General features: G+C 45.5%; 1 protein-coding gene across 1 annotated transcript in view; it reads left to right on the top strand.

Moving 5' to 3' along the window:
• LOC126418866 (uncharacterized) overlaps window positions 1-14,661 on the top strand; it is a gene marked incomplete at its 5' end in the record, with an annotated part of 87,484 nt that overhangs the window by 14,738 nt on the left and 58,085 nt on the right. The window contains one exon of the mRNA XM_050085903.1: window positions 664-869. Coding sequence (XP_049941860.1) covers window positions 664-869 — 206 coding nt within the window. The remainder of the gene's footprint in view (window positions 1-663; window positions 870-14,661) is intronic.

Consider the following 14,661-nt stretch of genomic DNA (forward strand, 5'->3'; position numbering starts at 1 on the left):
GGTTTATATACGCATAAATTTACTGTGCAGCATGAGGTATTAAACTTTTAAAACCAACCAAAAATTGATACTTAATGCTCGAAGTACTAAAATTTGTATTTAAGTAATTAAATACATACATTTTGAAAATACTTTATTTCTAGAAATTTACGTCTTATTCACATCTCCTTGAAATAAAATACTTTTTTCCGTGTGAAAAAGTTTGTCAATTCTAGACATGGTTCATGTATAACCGGAAAATCTGAAAAGGTCTGTTAATAAAACCCATAGACTGAGTGGAAAACGGGCAGAAACGGACAGAGACTTGTGTCAGTCGGTTCTCTCGCATTTAACTCGGTGAGTGAAGGAAAACATTAATATAGCTGACAAGGCTGCAGAGGATAGTTCCATTCGGCTGTTTCATTCGTCTGAAAAAACCAACTGAACGAAAAAACAACCGTCTGAACAATGCATTGAAGTACTCGTCTCGTGCAAGGTGCGGCATTTGACTCTAGTGGAGTGCCAGCTTTGTGTGCTGTCGTGCGTTCTCCAGGTAGTGCGCCTGCCGGTGCAGTGCAGCATGAGGGCACTGCAGATGCTGGGTATCAAGGTGTTGATGGTGTGCAAGGCGCGCCATTTGACTGTAGTGGAGTGCCAGGTTAGTGAGCTGCAGGCGTTCGGCAGGTGGTGCCGCTGTTGGTGGTGTGCAGCGTGAGCGCACTGCTGATGCTGGGCTTCGAGGTGTTCGTGGTGTGCAAGGCGCGCCAGACGGCGCCCAGCCGGCGCCACCTCTTCCTGGGCCAGACGCTGCTGCTGGGGCTGCTGCTGTGCGCCGCCGTCGCCGCCGTCGCCGCCGCCACGCCCACCCCCGCCGTCTGCGCCACCATCAGGTACCGTCGCTCACTCTTTGCTCAACTGTGAAACTTCACAAATGATACCACGTGTTCAGTAAGTACTTCATCTTGTCTACCGTTTACCTTGCCTCTTCTGCATTCAGACCCTGGAGACTATGTCATTCTGACTCGCTACTGCTTTAATTTTCACATGAAGGTCAGTACACGATGGACATCACAGAACAGGACAGAATGTAACGAAGCGTCACCGTCAAGAATTTTAGGGGTGGAAGTTTTGTCGTTTGCAGCTACCCTATCCTGCTGTCTTCCACATATCTTTGCAATCCCTGACAGCGAAAATAAAAGACGCTTACCTCAGTTCTTCAGTGTGGTAAACGTTGAGAGGCCGACAGGGTTTTAAATTGATCGACAGTGTAAGGCACGGGAAACGTAGTTATTTGCAGGAGGTCCCTGTTTTGTTTCAGTGCTGGGAGGGGCCGAAGGAAATCCAAACTCTAATAACAAAGAATGAGGAGAAACAAGAAAACATTGATATAGTCTGAAATTAGAATTAATCAAAACACAATATTTAGAGATCAGCCTTCACTAATGTTATGAAACGAGAGATGACACAGAACACGTACGCAGAACTACGATCAGGGCGGAGAGGGAATACTAACCAGAGAGAGCATATCAAAATGCCAAAGGACGAGATTTCAGTGAATCTTACCATGCGGCTGACGCCATGGGATTGTGCTTGTAGCATGAGATACTTTTTACTTACTGAGTAGACGAATATGCCAGCGTAACCTAATGATGTCGCTGTGTTCTGTGCAAGATGATAGACAGCTAAACTGCTACTAATTGCAATTGGTTAAATACCTGTAGCAAGATGCGTCCACAATGGAGATGAAGCTGCAACTGCTGGTCCGACTCGAAGCTCAAACTGATTAAGTAGGACATGGCGCTGGTCAGGCCTTTTGTGGGTTGAATGGCACCACTGTCCTGGCACACACTTCAAAAAGTAAAGAGCCGTTGCCAACTACCTAGGAGGGCAGGGGCTGACGCCTTCTTAGTGAGACATAGGAGCTGTCACGTCATTTTGCCGAGAGAGGTTTCCTGTTCTGGGTCACATCTAACTGGCACAAAGGCGGTTCTCACTGTATCCCAATGCCTTCACGAGTAAGGAGGAGGACCGTTTTTTACAACAGGAGTAGTTTTTACCGGTTGCTGCCATTCGGAGTATATTATCAATTTCTTTTAATGACGGCAGCTGAAATCTATTTCCACATCCTGGTTCCTCAGTATGTTAACAATAATTGTCATAAACTTTCTTTTCCCTCGGAAGTTTCGTTAATGGTTTCAATCGTGGCTGAAATTTCAAGAAATTCGAAATAAAATTGATAGAGAAATTATGTTTACACCACCGGGTTGTACATTACTAAATGATCCTCGATCTGTCATTCGATTAATTGCTTACTAATTCCTATTCGACTCTTTCTTTCTTTGTAACCTTGTCCGGCTGCCCTTGCTCTTGTACACATCTCATCACTTGGTGAATGTTTCTTCTGTGAGCGTTCATTTATAAGGGAGTCCAAATATTTGAAAGCAAAAAATTATTTGGGTTTCATAATACGCGAACAAAGGTAAAGCTAAAGCTGTACGTAAGTAACAATATAAATGGGTTCTTTTCTTTAAAAAATTGCGACATAGTGGATGAGCTAGACCGTAGAGTGGGAACAACTTAAAGTAATATACTATATAGCGAGACATGGCTGTTATGATGTATTTCATGTTGCTTTAGAGAGTAAAAATATAAATGTTGGTGAAATTGCTAGCTGGATTATTGTGAAAGACAATGTGCCGTATTGACGCTCTGTCTGTAATTTCACAACGGCGTATACTTCGCTGGAGAGGGAGTGTGGGTTTTAGGTAAATTTTTAGGTAAATGTTGCTTCTTCTCTGCGACTGTCTCATTACGGGTTAGACTGGCAGCTCTTTACAGACGAAGAGTCACGTGATGCAAAGGTTGAGACACAGGTCGCATATTTGGAACGAGCAGCTCGCTAATAGAAATTCGCCCATCCTAGAGAGGAATTTTAAAATCTTACTTGGGTGAGGGTGTTCTCTTGGACAGAACAAGTATGATGAAGCTCTAGCCTTTCTGATGGAAGCATCCCGCCACTCGCCCCAAATTATTTAGGAAAAAAAAAAAAAAACAGGGAAATCTGAATAAGATCGCTTGAACAAAGACTTGAACGCGGTCCTCCCGGGTACGAATATAGTTTCTTCATCATTGCACTTCGTCGTTCGGCTGGTTTTCAAAGATCAGCTGAAGCGAATTCCGGTACTATCTGAAAACTTTTATATATTTTATGGCGCAATCTTTTCTGACAGAAACAAATATTTAATCATTTTTTTATAATACCAGGACTCAGACAGACAAACAGTGCGTCCGAAGAAGGATCTCGTATTGATGATGTGAAAGAGATTCTTCTGTCTTACCACGAACAAACACATAAACACGTTTGCGTGGATCTTTGTGTTGTGTAGCAAACAGGTTCGAGTCACATTATCTAGTTCCCTGACAAAGTTTTCCTGTCTCGTCACCTGCTTCCATCTCAGCTGGCAGAGAGACACGGAGTGAACTTCGGCGAGGGGCAGCCCGTTCCGCACGAGTGGCGATCGCCTGAGCGAAGAATGTCGGCCGTGGTGTCGAAGCAGCCACGCGGCGCCGGCGGCAGTGAAAAAGCGTCGCAAACCTGTCGCGCGGCCGCCTCGCGCCGCGGCTCGCCAGCGCACAGGCGAGTCGCGATAAGTAGGCAATTAATTAAGCCGCAGCGCCACTTGTCATCTCAATTCCTCGCTCCGCTGTCGTTACTCATGTAGTGCAGTTGTACGTGTTTCATAATTACCGTGACGGCTGTGTATGACACGCGGTAATCGGATTATAATACTCTCGTGCTTAGACTATTCGTGGAACCAGCTTTTCAAATTTGTCACTGGACTGCTCTGCTACAATATAGAGAAGATATGTTCGTACAGTTATGTCAGTTTCATCTACTGCTGTGGCGCGCTACTCCGAACGGAAGCAGAGAGTAATTACTAACTTTTTTTTCCAAACATAGGGGACAAGCGAACGGGTTTTCAAGAAACCAACTAGCTTTTCTAGTAAATTTGTTTCACTTCAGAATAGCCTTTCATTTATCATTTCGTTCACGGGACCATCGAGATCAAGGAAATAGCATCAGAAGTGATTAAAATAACTTCAGAATCAAAAGCACATTTTCAAAATATCAAAATAGTACACAGAATGCCTTACGTGCGGCCCAATACATCGAGGTGAGTCTGCAGACAGACCACTAACTCCCATCAGATGTAGCGCTTTCCTCTTTCGTCATTTACTGACCGCAACGTACTTTAGTAGAAAACGTGGATGATATTTACGAAATATTGAACCGTAACGGAGAGGAGAATAACGTTTCTTTTCTGGCTCTCAAAGAGTAACTTATACGTGCTCAGGGATACAGTTCCCTGTGGGAAGCCGGCCGTGGTGGCCGAGCGGCTCAAGGCGCTACAGTCTGGAACCGCGCGACAGCTACGATCGCAGGTTCGACTCCTGCCTCGGGCATGGATGTGTGTGATGTCCTTAGGTTAGTTAGGTTTAAGTAGTTCTAAGTTCTAGGGGACTGATGACCTCAGAAGTTAAGTCCCATGGTGCTCAGAGCGATTTGAATTTTTTGAACCCTGTGGGAACACAAAATTTGATTCGAATGGTTCAAATAACTCTGAGCACTATGGGGCTTAATATATGACGTCATCAGTCACCTAGACTTAGAACTACTTAAACCTAACTGACTTAAGGACATCACACACATCCTTGCTCGAGGCAGGATTCGAACCTGCGACCGTAGCAGCAGTGCGGTTCCGGAATGAAGCGCCTAGAACCGCTCAGCCACGACGGCCGGCTACACACAATTTGAAAAAAGAAAAAAGTCGCTTTGTAAACGTCTTGATAACTATAGCTCACACAGTGCACAAAGCGACACACACCGTCAGGCACGCACACGTATTTTCTGTCATATTGCCTTCAGCATTCAAAACACGAATTACATTTTCAGTAACTCCACTGAAAAATTAAATACATCGCTGTACCCAGAAGAAAGAACTGCAGAGAATCGATGACTTATGCAGATATTGGATATTTATCCCGAAAGTAAATAAATGTAACATACATAATTAGTTGAAGAGATCCCTTGTAGTTTGAGTAAATTATTGGCTATACATCTCTGTGAAAAGTACCAAACCAAACTATTGTGCCAGATCTTCTTTTACTTGGATGTTAAAAACTCGTTGCCAGGTTAGCAGAAAATGTCACCACATCCTAACGCAAAAAAGCTCTAGAGATGTGGAGCAGACGGAAACCCGCAGGGCGTACGTTCGATAGAAGCTGCAAGAAGAGTCTGCCAACACAGCCAGAATCGCTGCCTGGTCCTCACAGTGCAACAAATTACCACACATTTATCTTCGACAACCGCTGCTGGGACTGCAACACTGCTGACGCTGCAGAAGTACGGAAGTAGACTATAACGATGGCAATCTGGATTACCGCATGTCCATACCCGCCACTGAGACACTTCCTTGGTCTACGTGACGACGAGTGATGGCACCCATTAATACAGACCGTCCCGACTACGCATTGTCTGTTTCCACCTGCATCCAGCTATCATCCATCTGAAATGAGCCATCTAGTTCTTTCTAAAAAATGGTTCAAATGGCTCCGAGCACTATGGGACTCAACTTCTGAGATCATCAGTCCCCTAGAACTTAGAACCACTTAAACCTAACTAACCTAAGGACATCACACACTTTCATGCCCGAGGCAGGATTTAAACCTGCGACCGCAGCGGTCGCGCGGTTCCAGACTGTAGCGCCTAGAACCGCTCGGCCACCCCGGCCGGCAGTTCTTTCTACGTGACGCTGTTTTTGCTAGCTGTAGAACTACCGACTGCGTCTAGGCCTGATGCTGCTGGGAGTCGAATTGGTGCATTTCAGCCGAGGACCATCTGCCGGATGACTTCTACCGACTTCATTGTGCCTACGTGGGGGTTCATGTTCGTGCCTGGGTCTATCCTCCTAGCCGCCACCTGGCTTTTCAGGGCATACTCTGCTATTGCAGCACCGCCCCTACATCCTGCGCTGGGGCCCACGGTTCAGTTCTGCGTGCTCGAGTGCTTTCCGCACTGTCCTGCATCTTCACAGTGGCGTGCCAACCGCCTAGCCGAGGCATGACGCTGCCCTACACGGCCGCGGTGCTGGCATCGTAACTTCGTGTAAGCTGCTGCCTGCTCGACGGGGCGAGGCCGCGCGCTGGCCGTTGCAGGGGAGGCCACCTGAAGAGATAAGAGCACTTCACCGACCGAGACCAGCCTGGCCTCGGGTCTCTGACCGGCGCCTTACAACACTAAGACTGCTGTACTTTTCGCACGGAATAAATGATTCTATGTAACTGCTATTTCTATGACTTACGTCGTGAGTCCACCTTCTTCCGTGACCCTGCTGCCCTGTTAATCGACACTCATTGCCACCGCAGTCCGTAGCTGGGTACCTAATCTGATCCGTTTACTGACACCCCGATACAAAAGTAAAAAACGTTGGAGTAAGAGTCCAGAGCGACCGTAAGTCGGACTATCACATAAAGAGAGTTAGAGGAGAAACGGATGCTGAACTTACAGAATACTCGTTTCTAACGATTATTGCGTAATTGCGGTCTGTTTTAATGGAAGACACAGAGATCTATTAGAGAGCGGCGCATACCGTCGCTGGCTTGTTTATCAACCGCGAGACCTTCTGATGGACGTTACAAGGGAGACGCTGTACGACACGGAGAGATTTACTGTTAAAATTCGGAGAGCGTACACATCAGGAAATTCAGAATGGTTCAAATGGCTCTAAGCACTATGGGACTTAACATCTGAAGTCATCAGTCCCCTACACTTAGAACTAATTAAACCTAACTAACCTAAGGACATCACACACATCCATGCCCGAGGCAGGATTCGAACCTGCGACCGTAGCAGCAGCGCGGTTCCGGACTGAAGCACCTAGAACCGTTCGGCCACTGCGGCCGGCCACGTCAGGAAGAGTAGAGTAACACAATACTTTCTCCAGCGTGTCTCGGAAAATGACCACGACTAAAGATCAGAGAAATCGGAGCTCTTGCTGCCGCCTACCGACAGTCCTGCTTCCCAGGCATTATTCGAGAATACGGCACGGAAGCAGGGATGGGGAGGACGATACTGACGCCAGAAGAATCCTCCGCTACACGCAGTAAGGCGATTTGCTGAGCACAGACGTATATGTAAAAACCTACAGATGTGCACATTTTATTAGTCGAAGATTCCAAAGCAATGTGTAAAACGCAAAACCAAGAAATAACGGCCAAAATGAATTCATGATAGCGACTATAACACCACCCTCAAAGTCCAATTAAATCTTGATAACCTGCCGTTGTAGCAGCAGTAACTGATCTAATATCTGCACCAGCCACTTATTGTCTTAGGTAGGCGTTGCCGACCGCAGCGCCGTATTCTGCCTGTTTACATATCTCTGTATTTGAATACACATGCCTGTACCAATTTCTTTGGCGCTTCAGTGTATAACGGAAGCAAGACAGAAGAAAAATTAAGACATATTCATAGGATTTGTCGATCTCGGAAAACATTCGACAAAGTCAAATGGTGCAATACGGTTGATATTCTGAGAAAAATAGGGGTAAGCCATACGGACAGACGGGTAATGTACAATATGCACAAAAATCAAGAGGGAACAGTAATACTGGAAGACCATGAGCGTAGTGCCCGGATTAAAAAGGGGAGTAAGAAAGGGATGTAGTCTTTCGTCCCTACTGTTCAATCTATACATCGAACACATTGCGGATAAACAACAAAGTTTGAAGAATGGGATTAAAATTCAAGGAGGAACCATATGAATGATAAGATTCGCTGAGGACATTGCTTATCTTCAGTGGAGGCGAAAAAGAATTACAAGGTCTGTTGAAAAGAATTAACAGTCTAATGAGTACAGGATATGGGATGAAAGTAAACCAAAGAAAAACGGAAGTAGTGAGAGGTAACAAAAATGATAACAGTGAGAAACTTAACTTAAGAATTGGGGATCACGAAGTAGACGATGTTAAGGAATTGTTCTACCTCGTCAGCAAAATAATCGATGATGGACGGAGCAAAGAAGACATAAAAAGTAGATTTGCACTGGCCTTCTTGGACAAGAGAAGTACTAGTATCAAACATATACCTTAATTTCAGGAAGAAACTTCTGAGGATGCATGTTTGGAACACGGGAGTGGATGGTACTGAGTCATAGTCTGCGAGAACACTGGAACAGAAGAGAATCGAAGCATTCGCGGCGTGTTGTTACAAAGAATGTTGAAAATTAGGTGAACTGGTAAGGTAATGATTGAGGAGGTTCACCGCAGAATCGGTGAGGAAAGGAATATATGGAAAACATTGACAAGAAGAAGGGACAGTATTTTATTTATTTATTTAGCGTATGACATTACATATGAACAGCGACTAGCGTTTGTGGATTACATAGTTTTACAAAATTTTACAAAACTATATTAATTTCATAATTTATAATTTAAAAAATAAATCTATAAATTAATATCTATCTTGTCGATTCATTCAAGGGCTGCCTCCATCACTTCAAAGAAATCTTTCAAGTTCCCATGGTAGGCTCTTCTACTACAGCTTGTTGCAATGTGATGGATCGTCTGGAGTTCATTTCCACAGTCACACTGAGATGATGAAACCCTTACCCATTGGTAGAGGTTTTCAGCACAGATACTGTGGCCTGTGCGGATCCGATTTATTGTTTTCCAGGCACGTCGCGTTAGTTCCATACCGGCTAGTCTTTGGAGGGTCTGATGTTCCTCATGGGCAATAGTGTTCCACATTTCTGTGCATTTTTTGTTGATACTGAAAGTAGCTGCCTGTAGCGATTCTATCAGTAGGACAGATGGTTGCATAGGTTTTAATCGGTTCATTCGGAATGCAGGAACGTCAGAGTGCATTGGTTTTCCTTGAGGAGGGCGTTCTGTCTTCGGAGTTCTGGTGGCGCAATGTTGCTTAGAGGTGGTAACCAGTATAGAGAAGTAGATTTGATGCAGCCTGTTATTGTCCTAATTGCTGCATTTAGCTTCACGTCAATTTTTTTCACATGTGTGCTATTGAGCCACACTGAGGTACAGTATAAGGCAACAGAATAGACCAGCTCTAAGGCAGCGCATCGCCCCTTGAGGTACCACTCAGCTTCTGTATCATATTATTGCGTGATCTCAGCTTTGCTGCGGTGTTTTCTATGTGCTTCCTGTTTCTGTCAGGAGCCACTTCTAGATATTTTGATCAGTCTTGGTGGTGAAGGACCCGACCATTAAATGTGACATTCAACTTCGCATTGGCCATTCTGTTGTTTAGGTGAAAGCAGCTGACTTCAGTTTTCGTTGGATTTGGTATCAGTCTCCACTTTTTGTTCATCTATTGTAATTACATCTGCGGATAGGATCTCCTCACCAGCTTTAAGAGTTCTCTGCTGCGTGGCCAAGGCCAGATCGTCTGCATAGATGAACTTTCTTGACTCTGTTTAGGGAGGTCAGATGTATACAAGTTGAACAGGATTGGCGCCAAAACTGAGCCTTGAGGAAGACCATTATTAAGTTTCTTCTGTCTGCTTAGTTGGTTGCCAAGGGCTACTTGGTAGTATTTCTCAGATAGCACGTTGTTAATGAGCCTGATTGTGGTTAGACAGTGTATTACAATGGCGAGCTTGTACAAGAGTCCTTGTCTCCATACTGTATCATAGGCAGCTGTAAGATCAATAAAAGCCACTGACGTTTTAAGTTGACGTTGGAATCTAGCTTCTATGTGTGTAGTTAACCTGAGCACTTGATCTGCGCAGCTTCTGTTTGGTTTGAATCCTGCCTGTTCGATGGGAATAACTTCATAGATCTTTGGACCGATTCGGCTGAGGCTGACTCTTTCCAAAAGCTTGTAGGAGCAGCTCAGGAGGGCGATTTAGCTAGTAGTTTTGTTCGCTGGTTTACCCGGATTCAGTATTGCTATGATTTTTGTTTTTTGAAGGCTTTTGACATGATCCCTGATTGCATAATATTAGTGGAAAAGCTTGCAAGCCATCTAAGAGTCCAGTATCCAAAATTGATGAGGAACTCTGGGTGTATCCCATCAAATCCTGGAGCTTCGCCTTTTTTTATTTCTTTGATTTGCTGCGATGATCTGGATATCTATTAAAACATCAGGGAATAACTTACATCGTATAGAGGGAGCTGTAGAGGGTTAAGACAGTAGAGGGACCGGCCTTTGTGGCCGAACGGTTCTAGGCACTTCAGTCCGGAACCACGTTGCTGCTACGGTCACAGATTCGAATCCTGCCTCGGGCATGGATGTGTGTGATGTCCTTAGGTTAGTTAGGTTTAAGTAGTTCTGAGTCTAGGGGACTGATGACCTCAGATGTTAAGTCCCATAGTGCTTAGAGCCATTTTTTGAACAGTAGAGGAAGGCAGAAACTGGAAACATCCAGCAAACAATTGATGACGTACGTGGCAATCACTACTCCGAGATGCAACGATTGGCATAGGAGAGTAATTCGTGGCTAGCCACACGAAAATGTCAGAAGACTGCTGTTACGGGAAAAAAACGGTCTCCTCCTCTCCACTCCCGGCATCCAGCCATATGACGAAATTTTATTTAACGCTTTTAAAGGATTGCCATGGCCTTGCCGCAGTGCTAACACCGGTTCCCGTCAGCTCACCGAAGTTAAGCGCTGTCGGGCCTAGATGGCACTTGGATGGGTGACCGTCTGGTCTGCCGAGCGCTGTTGGCAAGCAGGGTGCACTCAGCCCTTGTGAGGCAAATTGAGGAGCTACTTCGCCGGCCGCGGTGGTCATGCGGTTCTAGGTGCTCAGTCCGGAACCGCGCGACTGCTACGGTCGCAGGTTCGAATCCTGCCTCGGGCATGGATGTGTGTGATGTCCTTAGGTTAGTTAGGTTTAAGTAGTTCTAGGTGACTGATGACCACAGATGTTGTCCCATAGTGCTCAGAGCCACTTGAACCATTTTTGAGGAGCTACTTCATTGAGAAGTAGCGGCTCCGGTCACGAAAACTGACATCGACCGGGCAAGCGGTGTGTTGACGACATGCCCCTCCATATATTTATCCAGTGACGCCTATCGGCAGAGGATGACACGTCAGTCGGTCAGTACCGTTGGGCCTTCCGAGGCCTGTTCCTACGGAGATTTTAAGCGACCAGTAATGATAACAGTATAATAAAGTGAACGTTGGGTTGTCCCAGAAATATTACATATTCTGACGTTAGTGCATCAGTTTACAACATGACATGGTCTACTATCCACGGAATGACTCTGGCCAAGAAAGCCTACAAATTTACATCGGCGTCCGAAAGTTCAGTGTAATCATAAAGAAGAGCATATTTCGAGGGCAAGCTGCCGAAAGGATTACCAAACTAAGGAAAACATAGAACACTTTCCAATACACCCGGAATATCGTAAATATATCTTTATTTAAAAAACTAAAAACGGAATAAAAATCACTTCTAGAACAATAACATTGTTAAAATTTAGAGCGGTTACTCTGGTGTGTCACACGTTTGAGTGCACCGTGACACGTTATCTGTGTTGTGGCTCAAGAGCTCTATTTACAGTCGATTCCATACTTCATCCTTCAGGAAGAGTTGTGATTTGTGACGATATTAGGAAAAGTTCTTGGTGGCAACTGATAGGCGGCAGTTCGTCTTTCAGTTGCATTGGAGACCCGCTCTACACTGCTTGATCGGAAGTATCCGCAATTCCCCACGTAATGCGGAACTGACCAGTAGATCTCACGAGGGGCGAAAGGAGGCGGGGATTATTATGTTGTCTGTAGAGAAGCAGCAACAGCAGAATGGCTCTGTGCAGAGAGGTCAGTGACTTAGAACGTGCCGTCCGAGTAATAAATTCATCAGGAAGCCTTCTAAAGTTGCTCAGTTCCACTGTTGGTGACGTGATTGTGAAGTGGAAACGCCGAGGCACAATTACAGGTAAGTGAAGACCAGGCAGATCTCATCCACTGGCAGACAGGGAGCGTCGAGCATTGCGGAAGGTGGTCGTAAAAAATCGAATGAAGTCAGCGGAACGAATCACGCGTGAGTTGCAAAGTGCTCCCAGGAGACAAGCAAGCACAGTGGCGTGTGTAGGGTGTTAAGACGTTTGGGGTACAAGATCGAACAACTCCTTGTAAGACACATTTATATAGTCAGTGCTAAGCGACGCTTGAGGTGGTGTCAAGAGCGACGTCACTGGGTGGTAGATGATTGGAAACTGGTGATCTGGATTGATGCATAATGCTATACCGAGCTGCAATCTGATGGAAGGACATGTGTTTGGTGATTGATGCATAACGCTATACCGAGCTGCAATCTGATGGAAGGACATGTGTTTGGTGAATGTCTGCAGAATGTTATCTCCCACCATGTATAGTGCTAACAGTGAAGTAGGGACGATGTGGTGTTACGGTATGAGAGAGTTTCTCTTGATTAGTCTGAGATCCCTTTACTGCTCATAAGAAACCGCTAAACGGTAGTATATGAACACATTTTAAGGCATCGTATACTGCAGAGAGTAGACAAAAAGTTCGGAGGAGATGTTTGTTTGTATCAACATGAGAAAACATTCTGTCATAAAGCAGCATCTGTGAGGCAATGTCGACAATAACATTCTTCAAATGGACTGACCTGCCAGAAGTCTCGAGCTGAAAGCTATGTAACGCCTTCAGAACGACTTAGAACGTGACTTCGCTCGAGACCTCAGCATTCAACGTCACTACCTGCTCTGGCTGTGGCTCTGTAGGAAGAACGGGCTGCCGTTCCTGCACACACATTCAGACCTCACTGAAAGTGTCCCAAACAGAACTGAAGCCGTCAGGAAGACGAAGGATGGACACATTTCACGTTAATGTCAACTAATAGATGGTCTGTATACTTGTGATCACGCCGTGCATATGTTTTTGAGTGGGCGGCCTCACTGGCAGTCAAATAGGCGTACGTCTTCACCACGTGCAGCTCAGTAAGGACGAGCATTGTAGCCCAAGTAGCTAAAGCCCAGATCAACTCCACTTCTGGAACGTCGCATTTGGGGCGATCACACCACTCCTCGGGTCAACAATGAACGCGTGAATCCCGTACGTCCAGCTATTTCGATGCTTCCCCACATCGCGGTGAAAATTATCCCTTTCTGCTGTATTGCTGATTGAATCTCCGCTTTGTCGTCTGCGCTCTGTCGTGAGAAAGACGCACACTCTTCCGTATGTCGGTTGTACGAACTGACAACCCTGAGCTTACAGTACACCGTTTGCCAGGAAACTAAATTCGTGAGACAACTGTAATTTCCACAGAGAATTGTCTATCATCACTGTACCTCATGGTACAGAGGAAATTAGATATCAGTTCTGATGTCGTGTGATTAGTCTTGAACGAGCTTGTACTGACCTACAACGTACAGGAGATTAGGATATGTGTTTGGTGAATGTCTGGAGAACGTTATCTCCCACCATCTACAGCGCTAACATTATTTTGCCTATCCCGCATACGTATGTTGTGTCTTGGACCCCATGTCAGAGCTGTCAAATAAAATGATGTTCTCTGATTCACTGAACATGACGCTTGCCCTTAGTACAGCTGCGATTCTTCTTGGAATACTGGCATATAATAATTGTATACTCTCCAGTGTAATGTTATGCCATTCTTCGATCAGAACCTCTTCTGTAATGACGAGGAGGCGGAAATCTGCTCCAGAATCTGCACTCCATACCGCCAACAAGGGTTCGGTAATGCTCGTGTCCGGGGAGTGTGCTGCCCAGGGAAGACGCTGCAGTTCAGTTGCATGCTCCTCACACCATGATTGTACTGCCTCATTACTGCCACCGTTCACATTGTTTCGCCTATCCCCTGTACGTGTGTGGTGTGTTAGACCCCAAGTCAGAGCTTTGAAATAAAATTATGTTTCTAATACATTGTGACGCTTGATATTCACATACACTGGTGTCCACAATTAAAGCAACAAATCGCTATTTCCCCGTCCTGTGTTTCATTCACGATATAATGATCCATAAGATTGTGTTCTGCACGGAAGATGGAATTCCGGCAACGGACAATCACGCCAACGACGGCGCCAGGGGACCTCTCAAACGGCGTAATGTTTGCCGGGTAGTCCACTATACAATCGCACCAAAAAGTATTGGCACACGTGCGTATTTATCGTTGCTGGTTACAAACGCCGCACATTCCGGTACACAGCGCTCGTACGTGCTACCTCACATACCAGACATCACAATTCTGCCCACAGTGCCTACAAAGGAATGCAATGTTAAGGGCAAACATGTTTCTCCTCTGCACACAAAAAGCATTGGCTCAGAGCGTGGCTTCTCGGTATATTGCTGGGTTTTCAGGTACCGGAGCGCCATCTGCTGACGCACTAGACACTGCGTGTTGTTGACGGCCCTGTCATGGGGCCGAAGAAGAAGGAACACTCAGTGGCGTTGCGTTAGAGAGTGGTATTGCTCCATTCACAAGGGAGAAGCTATCGACAAATCGGAGCAGAAGTGTCTGTTAGCTATACCACGATACGAGCCATCATTCATAAATATAAAGACACTGGAACAACAGTGAATAAGTGTTGTCCTGGACGTCCAAATGTGCTTACAACCCGAGAGCGTCACCGTATCATCGCACTTGCTGGGAAGGAACCTGCTACAAGACCAG

Source organism: Schistocerca serialis, chromosome 1 (assembly GCF_023864345.2).
Source record: "Schistocerca serialis cubense isolate TAMUIC-IGC-003099 chromosome 1, iqSchSeri2.2, whole genome shotgun sequence".
Lineage (NCBI taxonomy): Eukaryota > Metazoa > Arthropoda > Insecta > Orthoptera > Acrididae > Schistocerca > Schistocerca serialis.